The sequence below is a fragment of the Antrostomus carolinensis genome, unplaced genomic scaffold (assembly GCF_000700745.2).
Source record: "Antrostomus carolinensis isolate BGI_N321 unplaced genomic scaffold, ASM70074v2 scaffold31043, whole genome shotgun sequence".
Lineage (NCBI taxonomy): Eukaryota > Metazoa > Chordata > Aves > Caprimulgiformes > Caprimulgidae > Antrostomus > Antrostomus carolinensis.
The window spans coordinates 1,600-21,886 of NW_010303668.1; the positions used below are offsets into that span (position 1 = coordinate 1,600).

At 38.1% G+C, this 20,287-nt stretch overlaps 1 protein-coding gene across 1 annotated transcript in view; it reads left to right on the forward strand.

Annotated features, from left to right (window-relative positions):
• The first annotated feature begins 3,321 nt into the window (after positions 1-3,321).
• Positions 3,322-20,287, forward strand: part of CFAP44 (cilia and flagella associated protein 44) — a 40,752-nt gene continuing 23,786 nt past the window's right edge. Inside the window, exons 1-14 of the mRNA XM_029084069.1 lie at positions 3,322-3,461; positions 4,214-4,309; positions 5,198-5,365; positions 6,393-6,555; positions 7,556-7,658; positions 7,970-8,186; positions 9,460-9,574; positions 10,091-10,255; positions 11,511-11,666; positions 12,461-12,508; positions 13,583-13,682; positions 14,986-15,080; positions 17,776-17,985; positions 18,930-19,040. Of these exons, the coding sequence (XP_028939902.1) occupies positions 3,322-3,461; positions 4,214-4,309; positions 5,198-5,365; positions 6,393-6,555; positions 7,556-7,658; positions 7,970-8,186; positions 9,460-9,574; positions 10,091-10,255; positions 11,511-11,666; positions 12,461-12,508; positions 13,583-13,682; positions 14,986-15,080; positions 17,776-17,985; positions 18,930-19,040 (1,887 nt within the window). The remainder of the gene's footprint in view (positions 3,462-4,213; positions 4,310-5,197; positions 5,366-6,392; positions 6,556-7,555; positions 7,659-7,969; positions 8,187-9,459; positions 9,575-10,090; positions 10,256-11,510; positions 11,667-12,460; positions 12,509-13,582; positions 13,683-14,985; positions 15,081-17,775; positions 17,986-18,929; positions 19,041-20,287) is intronic.

Below are 20,287 nucleotides of genomic sequence, written 5' to 3' on the forward strand. Positions count from 1 at the left end.
GACCTTAAAGATCGTCTAGTTCCAACCCCCCTGCCATCAGCAGGGACACCTTCCACTAGACCAGGTTGCTTAAAGCCTCATCCAGCCTGGCCTTAAACACTTCCAGGGAGGGGGCATCCACAACTTCCTTGGGCAACCTGTGCCAGTGTCTGACCACCCTCACAGGAAAGAATTTCTTCCTAATATCTAATCTAAACCTCCCCTCTTTCAGCTTAAACCCATTTCCCCTTGTTCTGTCATTAACTGCCCTTATGAAAAGTCCTTCCCCAGCTTTCTTGTAGCCCCTTCAGGTACTGGAAGGCCGCTATAAGATCTCCCCGGAGCCTTCTCTTCTCCAGGCTGAACAGCCCCGACTCTTTCAGCCTGTCAAAGATGAACTGAGTTCCTTCAAATGGAATAAAGACAAGTAAAGGAATAACACTCAAGACAATCTCTCCTGAAGGAAGGAACAAAGCCTTTTTTTTTTCAAAGCCCATTGGTGGCCACTTTTCTACAAAAAATTGCACATTTTGGAGTGAAACAAAGAAATTAAATCTTGCAGAAGTGGCACAGCATAGAGATGAGTTTTTAATCTCTTGCTTATTACTGGTACTAATAGCACTGCACTTACGTTTCGCAATAGTTGTTCCCTATTTCTAGCTATCCTGAATTAATGGACAAAACTGATTATCACTCTCCTGTAGATGTAAAAGCTGAGGTGGGATATGTGATGTCTTTTAACCACAATCACAGAGTTAATGGTGGGGCAGAGACAGCTTAAAATAATAACTACTATATATGTTAAATTTCTAAAGTAAAACCGTAAGCCACATTTTGATCATTATTTAATTCGATGCATTTTATGCAGTTGACGTGTCAGTCACAGGATTTATGAAGCTTATACATTTAAACACCTTTTTTTCTAGAAAGAGGAAAAATTTAGGATGACAAACTACAATGAAAGTGGTGTCATCTCAGTGAATTTGTTTACGTGTTGCCAAATAAATTTAATTATCCTGTATTTTGAATAAATGAAACAATTGTCTGAGGTGAGAAATCTCTTAATGTCCAAATTTACTGAGAATTTTTGAGAAGCTGCTATGTAAATGGCTTCTGTGTGGCAGCAAAATTGCCAAGAAACATCTTAGTTTTGAAATAACTGAAAGAATGTTCCTGAATGAACACATTTCTCCATTCTGAGTTGAGCTGTGGCTTTTGAGAACTTACCTAAGGGAAGGGCAATTTGAAAGAAAATGGAGCTTTGCTGAAATTCACAGCTTATAGTACTGGCCACTGAAACAAAGAAAACCTGAAGTCACTTCTGAGTGAGTTCTTAGAAAGCTAAATGGTGAAACTCTACGTGCCACTATCTCAGTTTTCAGTATCAAAAGCCTTAATTCTGCCTTATTTAGGAAGACTGTCTCAAAAAAACCCAAAAAAAGACACAGGAGAAGAAAATCAGCATTCAGAGAGGAGCGTACCTTTGTCACAGTGAACTTATGCAAAGGTTTTCTGGATCAGTCAACCCATGAAACCCAAAATCTACAACCAAAGTAGATGTGTTCCCTTCTTGAGCCTCCTCTGAGTCTTTAAATTCGAAATATGTTTTGGTGCAGTGCTTGAAGGCCATCACAGTAATATGCACAATGAACACTGCAACAGCTTTCTTGAACTAGAACCCAGATATCAATGCAATCGGGTGGAAATGTTCATACCCTCTTTCAGCCTAAAGCATTTTCCAGATAGGAATTAATTTATAATGAAAACTATGATAGTCTTAATTTTTAGAAGATAAATGATTGCTAATTAGTTGCAATAATTTGAAATTTTATGGCACTTCTCTCTATGGATATCAAAACACTTTGCTAAGATGGGTAAGTATTATTATCTCATTTTTCACAAGAGATAACTGAGACAGCCAGAGGTGAAATGCCTGATACAAATTGTACACGTCATTACTAGGTCTGGAATTAAAATTCAGGTCTCTGAATACTGCAATATACATTTATGCAACTAGTCTGTAACTATTTCTTCAACTTCAGTGATAACCAGTTCCGTTACCTTATTAAAAACTCATGAATTTCATTAAAATATATTGGGATATATTGCAATTGTTTTCTTTTGATTTGTTTTCTGAATTTAAAACTTTCTGCATGTCTGTTTTCAAGTTTTTCTCAGCACTCCTGAGGGGTAAAAGCTCATTTTAATTCTTAAATGAAATTATGCTGAAAAGTCAGACTCTGACAGAGACTCGGAACCTTTGGGTGAAAATTGAGTAGGGCAGGTTGACTATATAATGTCATGAATGATACGTCTACAATATTTCTTTGCCCTCATTGTCTTTCTGGTGGATGGTGTTATGTTTGGACATTTTGCCTTTCCTGAAATGCCTGAAAAGTCTGAAATGGCTCAAAAGTTCTTTTCCCAAGTGGAATATGACCCAAAGCCAGAAACAGGAAATGCATTTTTAGGGACTTTTTCTTGGTATCAGAGTCACACTTAGACATAAAAAGTGATTCATTTGCATCCTGCCTATATTTTTTATTCTGAATATTTAAGTGTATTTACATTCAACTTCTGATTTTTTTTATTTATTACAGTATTTTATAGCTGTAGCATTTGTATAAAATTACTCCAATGTTTGTTTTAAGGTGTTTTCTTTGGAAATGGAGACCATGTTTGAAATCAGAAGGCAGAAAAAATGTAGAATAAGAGTAATGCTTGTGCTTTTTTGCTTCTTTCAGAAACATTTATATAAATAATTAATGTGTTTGGGTTTTGTATGAAAAAAATTGGATCTTTCCAAGTCCCAAGAACAGTGGTAACTACTGAAATTATATCAGTCTGAAAACAATAGTCTGAAAGCTGAAAAATTGCTGGAGGTTGTTAGTTAAGCTGTTTAAGGGTTTTTTTAAATTGTGTTAATTTTATTAATTCACTTTCCATGAATATAGAATGTTTTGAAGAAAGTCCCTTTTTTCTTAAAGATTCATCTCCCCTGCTTCTCCATTCAATATAACAGATGGTCTTAGAATGTCTATCTCCTGATATTTTTATGAAGTCCACCAGAAAGGTAGAGGAAAAGCCTTGTCTCAAAAATAAATTTCCCCCCCAGTATATTAAAGAAAAGCCCAAAAGATGTAAATCTGCATTCAGCTTCCCCTGTTACACAATATTTATTCTTTCTATAGCAATGTACACAGAGCTGGAACATGAACCAATGAATTCACCCTACAAATCAGGACATGTCTTTGGGTTATCTATATTTGTAGTGTACAGGCAGAACACAAATATTACCTTTTGGAATCTCAAAACATTTGAGAGGAAATGAAAATGGTCTAAATGGCAGATGAAGGCAAAAATACGACAAGTTCCTCTTCAGCACCACCAGGCAAAGAGGACATGCCATCTTTTCCAAGGGAACAGGAAGGAGCCGATGAGAGGCCCGCAGAAGGTGCACAGACAGATCACAGTGGTGTCCATCAGTATTTCCTGCTGTTATATGGGGACTTCAGTAATGAACCTGCAGTAGCTTCTGGCTTCTCCCACTGCTCATCCCTTCCTTACTAGTGCATGTTCATCTTCATTTGCTGCTCTTGGGGTGGCCCAATTTCATTTTGACTCTGGTCAAAGATAACTGCTTCCAGTGAAGTTCTGGGCTGACCACTGTGTCTGCAGTTCCTGCTGTCTCTCAGCCCACAAAGTCTCTCCCCTGAAGATTTTTGCTTCTTAGACCTGTTTCTGTAGCTGGTACTGCAATCAGTTTGTTAACTCTGCCAGTCACTTTCAGTCAGAGACCTGTATTTCTCTTTTTAACACCTTTTTCATATTGAAATGCCTGTCCAGTGTCCATTTCAGATGTTCTGCATGTCATCTAACACACTACGTCTAGGTAGCATGGGTAGCAAAATCCACTAGTGAGTTTCCTGTGGAACTTTAGAAGAATTTTTGATGGTTATATTGGCACATTACTTTTGGCATTTGTTTGATCTTGTTATTATACTTTTTCCCTATTATAGGATATGTTTTTTTCCTTTCCCTAAGTTTTAAAATATGTGTTTCTGAAAGCAAACTTCTCCCTACACTTAGTGCTAAATAGCAAGAAGTCCATTGTTGGGCAGAAGGGATTTCTTTTACTACTGCAGAACTACGTATTTATTTAACATGGCATGTATGAGCAAATTAGTCAAAGGAATTCATACCCAAGAGAGTAATCCCAATTGTCCTTTGCAGCAGAAAGCAAAACTAGTCTTCCAAGGGAATCACCAACTGCAGAGGAACAGGAGGAGGAAGTGCTGGAAGTGGGATCAGACACTGAGAGCATTGGTGAGTAGTTTTCCACTGAGGAGGTGTTGGCACAACCTTAAAAATCCCACTACTTTCTAATTTTCATTTTTTCACAGTTATTCTTAAGAACAACATCTCAGACCAGTGCCATCAAGTTACAGTGACTGAGTTTCTCTTCTCCTTGTCAGATGGCTTACCTCACATACTTCATTTTGCCCTTTCCCATGTCTGGTCTCTGTCCCCTTTGTTGGTTGTTTTTCATAGAACACCTAGGAGAGAAAACAATCAAGACAGGGTGAAAAGCTTACAAAATAGGTAATGGGAATTTGATCTGAGGTATCAAACTGAAAAGTACTTTTAACAAGTGCTTATGACTAGTTGGAAGTAAAGCTGACAGTGTTCTGCATTGCAGCCCAGCGAAGAGCTACACTGGGTCACGCATTAGCAGTATGCCTTTTTGAGAACAACAGTGTCTTGTGGTGCTCCGTTGTATGTGTTTTACCAATTGTTTTATCTAGTGTGTGTTCAATAGCTACTGAAAAGAGACACCTTAAACTTTATTTGGTTTCTAAAGCTGAGACCTAAGCACCAAGCAAAGATGAACTGAATTACTTTGGTAGGTCTCGAGTTTTAAAATCAATGTTTTTAAAACACTCTCAAAATTTTTCTTCTTTAAATTCTTCAGTTTTGAATATTCACAGTAAAACTTTTAAAAGCCTGAGGGAGTGCTTGTTACAGACCATTCCAGGACAGGTTGTTACTAGGACATGGTAGGTCTGTTTTGAGCTATGGAGTGCCTATTACTCTGTGGAAGGAGGCAAGGAATGTGTGAAGCCTTCCCTTTTGCAGTTAGGTGCAAATATCAGCAAGGAGCCTAAAATTTATGGTGAATATAAATTTCCTTTATGTTCCCCTTCTGAGATGCAGAAAGCGATTTAGAAGAGCAAGATAATAGCAAAGTACCCTTGGAGGCACAACAAAGGCCTAAGGAAGTAGAAAAGAAAATCTCAGAAACTTTCTTCTATGACTATGAAGATATATATTCCCGGCCATTTGTCACTGAAGACTCTGGGATACCAACTAACCTTCTTACTCTTAAGTATCCTTTCTGTTGAAGCTGTGCGAATTTAAAGCTAAGGATATTTAATATATGTTCTTGAAATTGTACTTGTCTAATTTGGAGTAGCCTATGTGGCATTAGTGAGATACCTTTGGTTAAGACACAGATAGGAATGCTGACCAGTTATGGTTCTGGGTGAATTTAATCTTAAACATTGTCTGGATCTCATTAACATTTCTTACTGGGCAAAATTCTTACTGTTATGAGTACTCTTATAGAACTAGGTCATGGCCAAGTTAATGTGACCAAGAAGAAGACTAGTGTAAGAATATCCCCTGCAAAGCTCTCCCTTTCTGTGTAGCTACCCTGATGTTCCCCAAGAAGCTGAAGGGATGGCAGGAGAAGAGCATCTGTGTACCACATGCTTCCTCACAGAACTGCTACGGGAGAAGTGGAGAAGAAACCAGGTAGATTTGTAGCCTAGTGCTTAGAAGAGCTAAACTGTTAGAATGAAGAAAGTGATGTCCATCAATTAAGAGCTACAATAAGTCCTTTGCTAGGTATGGTCAAGTAGGATATGAGACGTGACTTTCACAGGTGCTGGTGGTTTTCTCTGAAGACTGGATTTTCCCTTCTCTCCATTTGCCTGTAAAGATTTAACAAGTGAGTTTGAACACTTCCTTGGTTTGCTGTCTTGTCTGTAGAACAGTGCCTAGTAATCTGATGCTCATCTCTTACATTTTGTTTGAAAAGAGAACACTGATAAAATATGAATTCCTTGCAGCCCCAAAGGATCCAGCAGAGACAAGAGGAGTGCTCTGTAGTGGAGATGAAAGGATGGAACATGAACTGGAGAAGGTCTTCACTTGTGCCTTCCCCTCAATTATAGAGGCTTGATATGTTTTACCTTCACTGTATATTGAACAAAACTATCTCCTACCATCAGGCTTTTAGTCACCAGATTCAGTATTCCCATTTCAGTTTTGGTTTAAGTGTTTCTATCCACTTTCAGTAAACTTTTCTAAAAAGCCAATGTCAAATCTTTTCCTTATTGAACTGTTCTCAGACATTCTTTTGGATATGACTGCATCAGAAGTGTAAACCTGCTGCTGATGGATAGCCAAACAGTGATGTATATAGCAGGCAACCAAGTGGTGATTCTGAACCTGAAAACTAAATCTCAGCGTTATCTCCGGAGCAGCAGTGGTGGTGGAATTGGTTTTATCACGGTATGGGTTTTGTTTTGTGCTTTAGGATGTTGGTCACTTTCTAGAAGCAAAATGTTCACTTGGTTGCCTGATAGGAGATTTCTACAGCTGCACATGCATATATGTAAGAAAGTATGGTATTGATTTGGGACATGTGTGGACCATGCAGCGTGGGCTACTCAGCCCATCAACATAATTGTCAGAGGACAAATACCTGCATACCTAAGTCCCAGGCTGAGGTACCTTAAAGGACTGACAGGTGCCAATTGGGATTAATTTTTAGAACTGTTACATTCTGATTTAAATATTTTAGCTCAAATCAACTTTTTCTTTTTGAACACTCATCTCTCCTAGTCACAGCTGATAGTAGTATGGTGTTTTGCCTGCAGTTAAAATTTACAAAATCAAGTTCCTAGATAAATGAAGAGAAAAAGTATCTGGTTTCACTCTAATAAGCTTGTACTGAGAGTTTGGACTCTCAAATGCTTCCTCTGGGTTTGAAGCACCTTTACCCCGTGAAGGGCTCTGCTGTCTCTCAGTTGTATTCCACATGAGCAAGGCTTTCAGAATGCCAGCCTCAGACTGTTCTGCTCCATCATAAGCAGCCTTTTCTGGGGAATCATGGCATGTCTTTGTCTTCAGAACAATGTCATTTAGGATGGCTTTTCTGCAGCTATCTGCTGAAGTAGATGGCTGCTGACACAAATGTTTCTTATGGAAAGATCAGCTAGTGGGTTAAGAGAGGTAGGAATAGTAAAAGAATGCATAATAAAGCAAATTATTTCACAGTTTGTCGTGGTTCTGCCTTATATGTGCAATACACCATTTTGTGTGCACAGCAGCTTCATTCTGGTATTGAGCAATAGGTTGGCAGTTGTTCAGAATAAGCGCACAGGCAAATGCAACCTAGTATTTATGGCAGTACCTTTTTACTAATGAGTGAGTAAATACAATAACTCAGTAACTAGGACAGAGACAAAGGTGTCATTACAGCATCCAATGGGACTTTTGCTTTTTCAAGGCACACCCTACTAAGCAGTACTTTGCAGTAGGAGAAAAAGGAAAGAAGCCAAACCTCATCATCTACGATTATCCTTCACTGAAACCCTACAGAATACTGCGAGGTAGTGTAAAAAGTTCTATTTTCATTTTACACAAATGGGCCAGTGTTTATAGATGCCAGAAGGTGGAGTAGTGGGTCACTTTAAAAGTTTAGAAGGAAATACAACCTTTTGGTCCTTCACAGCAGAATAGAAAACTCTGGTTTCAAGCTTTTTCATTATTGTATGTGAGGAAACTTTTATTTAGTAGAAATAGCCAACTGAGAGCTATTACCTAGTGAAAAAAATAATTGCAGTGAACGTTGAGCTCCTTCTAAGTAGATTTTCCTATTGTTTCTTCCTCTTTGTGTATTGGGGCTTGTATGTTTCTTCAGGTGGAGCAGAGGAAGCCTATGTTTTTGGTGATTTCAACAATGCTGGCACTTTGCTGGCCAGTGTTGGGAGCAGCCCTGACTACATGCTGAGTATCTGGGACTGGAAACAAGAAAAGATTATGTTGAGGTCAAAAGCTTTTTCACAGGACGTTTACAAGGTCACATTTTCTGCTGATAATGAAGAGCAACTAACTACATCTGGATCAGGACACATCAGGTAGGTTTACTGATTAGGGTTAACACATATCACCTCTAAAGTCATAATATGTAGAAGATGACTAACAGGAATGTCTCATTAGCAAACACAGACCAATGAGGAATGCTATTTTACCTGGCCATAACAGTTACAAAAATAAGAAAGTTCAATTCTTTCAACCAGTCAGCCAAGTTTTTTAACACCTTTGCTGCACAAAAAGGATGATGCTGGAGGTTGAATGTCAGTGCTACTGGCTTCATTCTTGTTACTTCAGCAGGCACAAGGGAGAATTAATAAAAAATATTTATATATACATGTCTTCTAGCTGGTAACATAGCATATATGCCTTCTGGGCTTTCTGCCTTCGATTTCTTGAACTCATCTGCTGTTTGGGCAGCCATTAGAACTGGTTGCCAAGTCATGGATCAGAAACCCTCTGATACCACCAAAAGGAAGGCTTCCTGCAAGGAAGCCTTACAAAATATATGCTCCTGTACACTCTCTTCTCTGATATCTTCATGGATCCTTTTATAATAAAAAATAAACCATAACTTTAAGCTCTTTGGGACAGAGATTACCTTTGTGTTCTTCCAATGTTCATTGTTAATACAGCAGAGATTTAAGATATGAGTTGGATGCTATTGTAACAGAAATGACACCTTTAAAGTTATAACACATCTAAAATTTCTTTGAATTTTAAGAGAGGAATCAGATCAAAATCTGAGATTTGCTCTACAGTTCGATTGCAAGGAGGGTCTGAAATAGCAAATGCCTTATTTAAACCCAGAATGAATGTGCTTTAGAATACAATGCTTTGGAAACCTGACAAAACACAATCTCTTATAAACTTTCTTTTGAGCTAAAATACTACAAATAAACCCTGACGTTGCTTTTATAACGTGATAGACATGACCTGTCATCTAAATGTGGTCTCAAATTCCAATTTCCAACACCTGTCTTTAATGTCTCCTGCACACACAGTGGACCATCTTTAATTGCAGTAGATGTTAATTTTTCTGTAAAGAAATAATTTAAAGTTATTTTTTATACTGCTTAAAATATAATGATCAAATAGAAATAGCTTGAAGATCTAGGATAAAATCTTTGTCTCAGTGAGATTTTATAGTCAAGCTCATTTTAAAATGAAAACCCCAAGTTCTCCCATGAAAAAGAATAATGAATGAACAGCCCTTACCTCAGAGGCATCCCTATAAAATTATTACAATGTCTGAGAGGAGCTCAAGAGTGTATTTAGGAGATCTTGTATGAGAGAGCATGTTTTTTCTATACTCAGGTTCTGGAAGATGGCTCTCACATTCACTGGTCTCAAGTTACAAGGAGCTTTGGGCAGGTTTGGAAAAACAGCAGTGACTGACATTGTAGGTTATGTGGAGCTGCCTGATGGGAAGGTAAGTAAGAAAAAGTTTAATTGATTTTATATTCCCTCTCAGGTTTTGATATAAAGTCTACTGAGCAAGTTGGAGGGTAACTATTTGCTTCAAAGTGATTTGAATTAGACCCTCAATGCACTGCTCTGAGAAGCTAATATTGACATTCATGTGTCAAAAACCTGGCTTGCTTCGTAATAATTGAAAAGTTCGGTTAGTATTGTAATTCCCAGACAAAAGATCTCTGTTGGCTTAGAGCTGAAGCTTCTTTAATGGGGTAGTGAAAACCTTATTGTAAAGAAGTACAAAGACTCTTAGCCCTAATCTTTAAGTATTTCAGTGCATATAAATGATGTCACACTGCTAAAAAGTTGAATCTTCTCGCCTTTTACGCCTTCTCTTACAAATATCTGTACATTGCTGTGAATTTGATGCTTGCATTGAAGGGAGCTACAAATGTTAACCAGATTCTTGCCAGTATTTCTTCATGGTTAAGTGCAGGTGCTTCTTATATGCTTCTCTCCATTTGCATTGAAGGTTATCTCAGGGACTGAGTGGGGCAACTTGCTGCTTTGGGAAGGGGGCCTTATTAAGGTAGAGCTCTGTCGAGCTGGACAAAAGCCCTGTCACAGAGGCCCTGTCAACCAGTTAATTCTGGATGAAGAAAAACTTCTCACAGTTGGAAAAGATGGCTTCATTCGGGTGAGTTTTTCTTCTGCTCTGCCTTTAGGTGTGCAAATTTGTGGTCAGCAGGTAAATGTTACATATTTTCTTTATCAGAGCTTATTTATGGAGGCAATTTTCCAGTGCCGTTGCTTTCTGAGGATGAACTTTTAGAACAAACAGAATCAGAATGAACTTTTAGAACAAACAAGCACATCTCCACAGCGTATACATTCGAATCAGATAGTGTTCGTACAACATCCTCTATTTAATAGCAGTAAATAAATCACCTTTTACTCTAATAAATAAAAATAATTTTCAGTGATTCTCTAAAGGTTTTGTTCTCATCTGCATTCTAACAAATGTTTTTCTATGTGTAGTTCTGGTTAATCTTTACAATTTGTAGGCCTGTTAATATAATACATTTGGTGTTATTTTGAAGGCTAAACCTTGGCAATATTTGGAGTTAATTTTCTGATTATTTGAATGCTCAGCTTATTAATGTTAAAATGACATAGAAATTAACTAGTATCTTAGAGATACATGTGCTGAAATAGAGGAACAATTAAAAGACATCCTGAAGTTGACATATAATTCTATAAATTAAGGTCAAAATTTTTTCTTTATTCATATCACTAGTTTCTGATCTCACATGTCAATTATCAATGGTTTTGTAATCTTGTTTGCCTGCTCTTTAAGGGAAGACAAGATGTGTCTTCTGCTGATGTGTAAGACCCACATAATCAACAGAAATTGGAGGGCTTCAAACACCCTGTGTTGTTTTTGTTTTGTTTTGTTGTTGTGTTTTATAAATTGATATTATCCCATTAGGAAAATTCACTTGGTTATAAGGATGCCAAGTGATGTCTTGTCCTTTTCCCACAGAGCAGAATGTGGATGTGTTAGATTTCCCATTGTTTCTTCTGTGCTGCCTCAGTATGAGCACTGCTGAGAGCAGGCAGGTATCATTTGCTTTCTATAGTTCTGAGGCTGCCATGTATAGCTCTGCTAGTGCCAGAGCTGAATTTAAACTACTGTTGTTTCAGAATTGCACAGAGAACTTTTATCTCTACTTTGCATTGCACCCAAGTGTATCAGATAATAGGTACTGATTGCCACTGTTGTAGGTTATATTCAAAACAGCAAGGCAGGTGTGACGTTTTCATACTCTGCCTGTAGAATCTACACTCCCCTGGTTTCTTATCATTTACAATTTCCATATTAATCATATATGAAAACATAACCTGGCCTTATAAAACCTCCCCTTTTTTTTAATCCTTGCAACGTCATGAAGGTGTGGAACTTTGAGACAATAGATGCTGCTGATTCTGTGGATGACACAGGGTTACTAGAGGTGGAGCCTATGAATGAACTTCATGTTGGCAAGAATGTCAGTCTGAGTTTCATGTCAAAAATTCTTGATGGTGAACAGCCTGTTTGGTTTGCTCAGGTAAGATACACTCAAGTACATATATTTCTGTGGTGAAACACAGAATGAGGGAGGTCATGTTAAGTAACAGCAGGAGTCCATTACAAATAAGTACATTTCTTTTTGGTAGAATCCAGTCTTCTTCTGGATAGATATAAAATCTTCTTACTATGTATATAATTGTCTTCTTTCAAACACTGGAACAGGCTTCCTAGAGAGGTGGTTGATGCCCCAAGCCTGTGAGTGTTTAAGAGGCATTTAGACAATGCCCTAAATAACGTGCTTTAACTTTTGTTCAGCCCTGAAGTGGTTAGGCACTTGGACTAGATGATCATTCTGTGTCCCTCCAAAATGAACTATTCCATTCCATTTCATGCTATATTTTAGTGTATAGTAACATGTGAGACTCTGCCTTTCAGAGCCAGAACTGTGTAGGAATAGAATATCAAAAGGTACTGTCCAAGTTCTGTTATCTTGAACTGATGGATAGGTTGCCCAAGGAAGTTGTGGATGCCCCCTCCCTGGAAGTGTTCAAGGCCAGGCTGGATGAGGCTTTGAGCAACCTGGTCTAGTGGAAGGTGTCCCTGCTGATGGCAGGGGGGTTGGAACTAGATGATCTTTAAGGTCCCTTCCAATCCAAACCATTCTGTGATTCTATGATTCTATGACTGATAGGACCAACTACATTACATTCAGTCATTTCAGTTTCACAATGATAATCATTAAGGAATTTTTAAGGAGTCAATGTGGGCAGTTTTATTTCCAAATTGAGTTTGAAAATATTCAAATTACATGTTTTGTTTTTTCTTATTCAGGACACCAATGGAGCAATCTGGAAGCTGGATTTGTCTTTTTCAAATATAGTAAGTTTGCTTTCTTTTTCTTTCTACTAATTTCTTCAATTCCTTTGCAATAAATTCCTTTAACTATACTGGATGAATCTGCAATTAAGTTTGTATTTTATGAAGTTGTGCAGTTGAAAATTTTAGCATTGAAACAGATTTTTTTTCTTAAAATTTATTTTCATAATGTTATTAATTATAATGCTTGTGCATGATTATCAAAGGTAATTTGATTTTTGATTCCTGAAATTTTGGCTGCCAAATTCAAGTTATCTTAAAGGAGTTTTATTCTCATAAACTGATAATAAAAGTTTCATGGATGCAGGAAATGAGTCGAAGCAGTATGGCTATATCCTATCTAGTTAGTTGTTTGAAACAATCCTTACAGCTCTCTCTAAATGACATAAAGAACCAGGAAAAACAAGGAGAACATGAAATGCACTTCACATGTTTTATCCTACTGGTTACTAGTATTACTGCTGGAGATGTTTTTGGTGGAGAAATAGATGGCATAGTTAAAATGAGAGCATTTAGTTTTTGTTCCTGAACATATTAAAGTAAATGGGAACAATCCCTTTGGGTGGAATAAAGTTCTATGGCAAGAGGTAAAATTATGTTCCAAGAATTTTATGGTAAATAAAAAATGTACAAAGCTTACATTTTTTTACATTTATTTTTATAGTATAGCAAAACCTAGAATTCCTTGAATGATGAAATTATTTCCCAGGCAGCATAAATGCTAGGCTTGAGAGCATTTTCTTTGCCTTCAGACCAACAGCTCTTTGTTAAAAATATAAATTCCAAGCCTGAAACCACTTAATGAAAGGCATTCCCCTTTATTTTCACATAGAAAATGATGGGATTTTAAATGAACATTATGTTCCTATGTTAATTTTGCTCATGATTTTCTTATGAAAATTTAATTTTAAAAAAAAAAAGCAGAATTGTACATAGGTACCTCATGCATGCCAAATTTTGTTCACACACAGAGTCCCTGTCTAGATTTTTCAGATTCACTGTAGGTATGGCTGGTAATCCCTTATAAATGCAGCTTCAGAATGCAGCAGAATTTCTGTTTCTCTGTTTTCACTGCAGACCCGTGATCCAGAGTGCCTGTGTACCTTTCACTCTGGAAGAATTGAATCCATGAGCGTCTCTCCCGTTACATACCTGCTGGCTACCACTGCTCTTGACCGTAAGTACACTATTCCTTTCCTCTCATACCACTGTGATTATTGTTTTTGAAGAGCAATGATGCTTGGTTTGGAACTATTCTGGTTTAAACTGAAGTTGTGTATTTGCTCTTGAAAAGTCAAAAGTCACTTTATAGACAGTTGTTATTCTTGGAATCAGTTCTTTAATAATTATGACAAATCATAGATGATCTTTAGAGGTCCCTTCCAATCCCTAACATTCTGTGATTCTGTGTGATTCTGTGATTAATGTTTTGAAATAGTGCATGAAGGCTGCTTCATCTTACAAGCCTGGGATTTTAATGAGAGAAGTTTTTAATGGGGAGCTTTGTAAATTCTGTTCATTCTGAAGGAACAGCTGAAAAGATGAGACATTTGGTTTGAATAACAGCACTTGTATTCAAGGCTCTGGATCGATAAGTACTGGAATTTTTGTTTTGTAAGGAATTACATACATCTCTAGCATTGTGTAAGTCATTGTGAATATTTGTGGCTTTCTTAGAAAATGCAATAGCTATCATGCTCTCAACAACAGCTAACATGTAATTACAGACATATTTATTTAACTTATATAAATATTGCAATTTAGGCCTCTCACAGTTAGCTTTATCATGCTTTGAAAGAAAAACCACTGACCAGAACATTAACAATGTCATTTACACTTCTCAGAAAATGCTACAAGGTCTTTAACTCAATTCTTGTCAGCAGCATCTTGTCATTTGTCTGTGTTATACAATGTACGTGCTCTTCTAGCCTGAAGACAGACTCCTACCAGTTGAGCAAATGACAGGATATATGCCAGCTGGAATGGAATTTTATGCAGACCAATATGTGTGTCTACGAATCTGTTCATTTCACCTCTGGTGAAATTGGCTTTTCTTTGGACGATCTCCCATTTTCATCCATTTAAATATTTTCCTCCTTAGGCAATTCCAAGTAGTAGTGTATCATCTTTTCCTATGTTGTCAGTACAGATTTTCCTTACAATATGACACAGTTTTGTGATTACTTGAAAATTACACACGGTGATCAGCATGTGACTTCTCATTACAACCCTCAGCCCTGCCAACTCTTGAGAGACTGTAAGTTAAAGAGTGAAGAAAGCTTATGTTTTGTTCATGAGCACCATGCTAGCTGTGGTACTCTGTAACCATCAGTCACATCTTTCCAGATGAGCATTTGATATTGAAAGAGAAAAATTAATAACTATCTATCCAGCTTTAAATAAATAGACATTTCTCCATAAATTTTAAAATGTAAGTGACATTACAAGAAATAAATTCTTACTGTCTCCTTTCCACACAGGGTCAGTGCGTATCTATGATTTCATCAGCAACAGTCAACTGAGTGAAATTAAGTTTACACAAGGAGGAACAGCACTGACATGGGCACCTCGTGTTGTGAGTTTTTGCCAGTGTGTTAAGAAAAATTTGTAAGGGGCCTAACAAGCCTGCCAGCATCAAGAAAGTTGCTCAGAATACAAGACCTTAAAGAAATCACTGTTAGGCCATGGTGGAATTTACTGTTATGTATGTATATAGTATGTGTACAGTTTGTCTTTATTCTGGATTATCAGGTATCCTGCTTTGTGTCTTCCTGAGATTTAAAAATCAGATCCAGGAGGTAGTCAGTTTATAGACTAACAGCTTCTATTTAACCCACGCAGAGTAACTGTCAATTAACATGAGTTAGTTAACACATTTTGAAATGACAGCCCAGACAATCCACAAACATTTGGAGATAAATCATAAAAAACTGTTGCCAGAACTGATCATTTGTGGAGTGTGGAGTCTATCACTTTTAGACATATTTGCTAATTTTAATTAAAATAGTGTCTAGTTATGTTTTTGAGGAAACATAGTGTATTGGGTTTGCATGGCAAGGTTTTGGTAGCAGAGGGGGGGCATGGGGGAACCTTGGTGGTTTAATTATAAGCAAATTTATGGAGGAAAGTACTTCCTAGAATTTCCAAAGTGAGGATAACACTGGAACAGTGCTCTTACAACTATAAGTCTGGCCATGCAGACTTTCAGGGATGCCATTACATAATGACCTATACATTCAAGAAGTAAGCTGATTGCCACAATGAATTGTACAGCATTACAAAACAGACTCAGTTCAGTTTTACAGAAGTTGATACTAAACACAGTCTGAAAAATCAAGGGTCCTTAGTCTACCTAGCTGCATTTAAAATGCTATTCAATACTCACACGTAGCTTAAGGTGCTCAAATGTATTTGAAAACCTGTGCTGTTAAGATAAGAAAAATTCATCCAAGATACTTGGAAGCATCTGTGTGCCATAATATCCTTATAGACAAGCTAGCTAAGCAAACACTGACATGGATTTAAAACTGCCTAAATGTCTGGGACCAAGGGAACAGTGATCAGCAGCACAAAGCCCAGTCAGAGGCAAGTCTCTAGCAGTGTACCCTAGGGGTCATTACGAGTGCCAATATTCTGCATTAATGGCCTTGACACTGGGACAGAGTGCACCCTCAGCAAGTTCACAGATGAAACACAACTGAGAGGAGCTGCTGGTACTCTAGAGGGTTGTGTTGCCATTCAGGAGGATCCAGACAGGCTGGAGAATTGGGCTGAGGAGATCTTATGAAATTCAACAAGGAAAATGCAAAATCCTGCATCTGGGTAGGAATAACCCCAGGCACCAGTACCACCTAGGGACCCACCAGCTGGAAAGCAGTTCTGCAGAGAAGGATCTTGGGATCCTGGGGGCCACCAAGCTGACCACGAGCCAACATGCACCCAAGGAAATCCAACAGCATCTTGGGCTGCATTAGGAAGGCTGCATTAGGAGGAAAGAAGTACTTTCCTCCATAAATTTGCTTATAATTAAACCACCAAGGTTCCCCCATGCCCCCCCTCTGCTACCAAAACCTTGCCATGCAAACCCAATACACTATGTTTCCTCAAAAACATAACTAGACACTATTTTAATTAAAATTAGCAAATATGTCTAAAACCTTGGCTGGTTGAGGAAGGTGATCCTTCCTCTTTACTCAGCACTGGGGAGGCCATATGTGGAGTGCTGGCTGCCTGGTAGAGGAGAGATATGGAATTAATGAAGGGAGTCAAATGCAGAGCCATAAATTCGAGGTCCACGAGTGACTCCTCTTGGTCATTTACTGAGCAATGCTATCTCACACCTGCTTATCACAGAGGGACTTTTTAAGATAAGACATCATGGGCTGATCTCCCCAGATAACAGGAAGAAAGTTACCCCCAGCTCCCTTCTGACAATCAACTTCTTCATACTTAGATCATACTTCTGCCAGTTGCTCACAGAGCTTGTCTATTGACCCTCGTCTCTTCACACAGCAATTCTCCTTCTGGTCTCATTTCTGGTGTGTGTTGCTACTGATCAGTGCCATGTCTGGAGCTGCTCAGCTTGTAAATCACTTCAAGACAGTACCATGTATGGCTACTATCAGCTAAATCTGCAAGTCTAACGAGATCCAGCTAAAACACAAGCCTGTTTCTGCTAACTCTTCATTCTCAAAATTCAAGCCTGTCTACGTTGTCAGCAATTAGCTTACCTATGGGGCCTGTGGTAAAGGCTCCATAGCCTCCTCTTTCCATCTCAAGTAGCTGTCCCTGTTGACAACTGTACTTTATGTGGAGTCAGCCAGACCTAAGTCTATGCCCTCACCTTTTCAAAAACAATGCCCACATTCAATGCCCAATATTATATTCAGGATAATATAATAATAATTCCTTTCTTGAGTTCCAACTCTTCTCCTGAAGAAGCAGCTACTGATATGTTTGTATATCAGTGTGAATTACTTCTTCAGACATTACAACCACATCCTCATTAACATTTCCAGTCTCAATGGCATGTTATCAGTAAAAAACCTCAACAATACAAACCAGAAAATAACCTCCAGTCCTCCTACTCCTTTTTTGTTAGCATATGAGAGAGAATAAGCAGCATTTCCCAGGTATGAAACACTCTTTGTGCCTTAGCAACAACACTTCCACATGAGTTACAAGTTAACACTAGAGCATGTGCCATATAGATTCTTACTCTAGCTCCCTGATATACACTCTGATCTTTTTCTTCATTCTTCCACTCAAAGGTAAATCCTAAAGGAGGTCTAATTGCTGTGGGGTTTGAAGACGGTGTTGTCCGCATAATTGAAGTTTATGATCCCAAAGGACTGCCCGTTCTTGCAGGACAGACCAATAAAGAGAATGCAGAGATAAATCTGAAACAAGCTTTCAAACCTCATGCTGCTGCAGTTACAGCCTTGGCATATGAACGAAATGGAGATGTGCTTGCCACAGGGGTATGTACCACTTCTTTTGGTTATTTTTATTAAGTCACAAATGTAGATGTTATTTAAGGAGACGAGGTAAAGTTTGTTTACTGACAACACAGTCATACTTCTGTTACTGCTGTTGATTGCTTCTTGTAGTTCTCTGCAGTGCTGGGAGAAGAGAAGGATCTGTTTGCACTCACATTTGTTTTCTGAAGGAAAGCAACCATGCAATTCATACAATTAATTTTGTGAATTACTGGACTGTTTAGTGTGAATACTGTAATCCCCTTTGAAGATGGATTTGGTTCATTTTGGAATTAGTTTAGTAGTATCTTGGAATTAGTAAAAGCAAGTCCATTCATACACCATCTTGGCAGCACTCCAGCTGCTACCCAGCACTGCTTGGCCTTAGAACAGGGTTGAACAATTGGTTTGTCAATGTGCCTGCTAGTCTTTGAGATGATTGCCAGTCAATGAGGTCTCTCTTTTTAAAGACTGGCCTTCAGCCATGATCAGTGCATTTGCAGTTACATATTCCTTGAGCTGAATTGCCATGTATTTCACTTAATGCAGGATTTATCTGCTGTGCATCATATTGTGCACCAGTTCTGTATTTTCTTGGGGAAATCAGCCTGTGCTGTTTTATCTGGAAATTTAGGCCTGAGCCAAAATTTTAAAGGAGCTCCTGGGGCAGTGGGCAGAAAGCACATGGCTGGGGTTGTCAGGTGTGGCCCATCAAGGCAGTTCAGGGCTATGGGTGCACTTAGGGCCCTGGAGCAAGGTGGGCAGGATTTTTATTTCCTTCCTGTAATCATAATAGAAATCCAATTCTAAGTTCCAAGGCACTTGTAAGTCCCCCTGTTGAGCCACAAAACATTTGAAGTATGTGTTTATATCATAAAGTACTTAAAGTCTTTCAAATTTTTGGTCAGCTTTGATTCAGCCATCATCTTTGGGTTTTTTTTCCTCAGAGTAAAGACAAAACTGTTTTCTTTTTTGCTGTTGAAGATAAATATGAGCCAATTGGATTTATCTGTGTCCCTGGGCCTGTGCAGGCATTACAGTGGTCTCCACCTTCTCATGTGAGTAATGCATGTTTGATTTATTTCCTTCCCTACATGGTTAAAACGTCATTTTGAAAATAACTTCCAGTGAAAATAGATGGAGATCCATGGCCTTAGCCATGTTCTGTATAGACAATGCAAAAGGTGTCTTGCTACTTTGTTCTTCATGCTGCTTCAGAAGGACAGGTTCTGTGTAGCTGTATCTCTGGTTCAGTTGCTTTGAACGTATTTTGGACTTTGGGTAATAAAGACCAGAAACATATGTAAACCACAAAATTTTGCTCAGCTTGAAAAAACAAGCCTGTGCCTTAGCTTTTGGAAGGTCTTAGTGTTCTTTGATAAAAGATTTAATTGAGCACTATTGCCTGTGTCTCTTGCCCATATTAAAACAGGCTTTTGCAAAGCTTTTGGCCCGCATTAAGAAAGCTTTTGGTGCTTCTTGGAATTCACACTCTGTGTTTGAAGTGTGTCATGACATATTCAAATAGATTCTTGCTAATATTTTAAAAGTTTTATAAGGTTAGAGTAACATCTGAAATTTTGCTTGATCTGGTATTCTTATTTAGAAGGGAGATTGTTCGTTGTATTTAGACGCTGACAAAATGGCCAGCAAGATATGTTATACTGGTGCACAGTGGGAAAGTGTACCTATTATTGCTTGTTCATGGGAACTGATAAAAACTGCATGGCAAAAGAATTCTTGCTGGTATGAACTCTATCTTACCACAGAAAGGACAGATCTTGATCTGACAGTTGCATTTGGAGTCCTTTCCTTGAGAACAAGGTATTCCTACTTGCTAAAAAAGCAGCCATCATGGCTTTGATATGTTAGGTTCCCTCTGAGTAATTTTGTCTATTGGTATGAGATCTCCACTGCTCGGTATGAACACTTACTAAACATAGTACAAGCATCTGAGTGTTACACTACTCTTTTTCTCTTTAAAAAAAAGCACCTCTGTGATTAAATACTGTACATTTAACAAATGCATTTGTAAGGCTGAGATTTTATAGATGTAAGAAACATAATTTCTAGTTAAAGTTTCTGTAGCAACTCTAATACATCCCCTTTGCACATTTTTGGTGATAGATCGGATGAATGGCTAGGGGGAATGGCTTTAAACTGAAAGAGGGTAGGTTTAGATTAGATATTAGATATTAGGAAGAAGTTCTTTAGTGTGAGGGTGGTGAGACACTGGAACAGGTTGCCCAAAGAGGTTGTAGATGCCCCCTCCCTGGAAGTGTTTAAGACCAGGGTGGATGAGGCT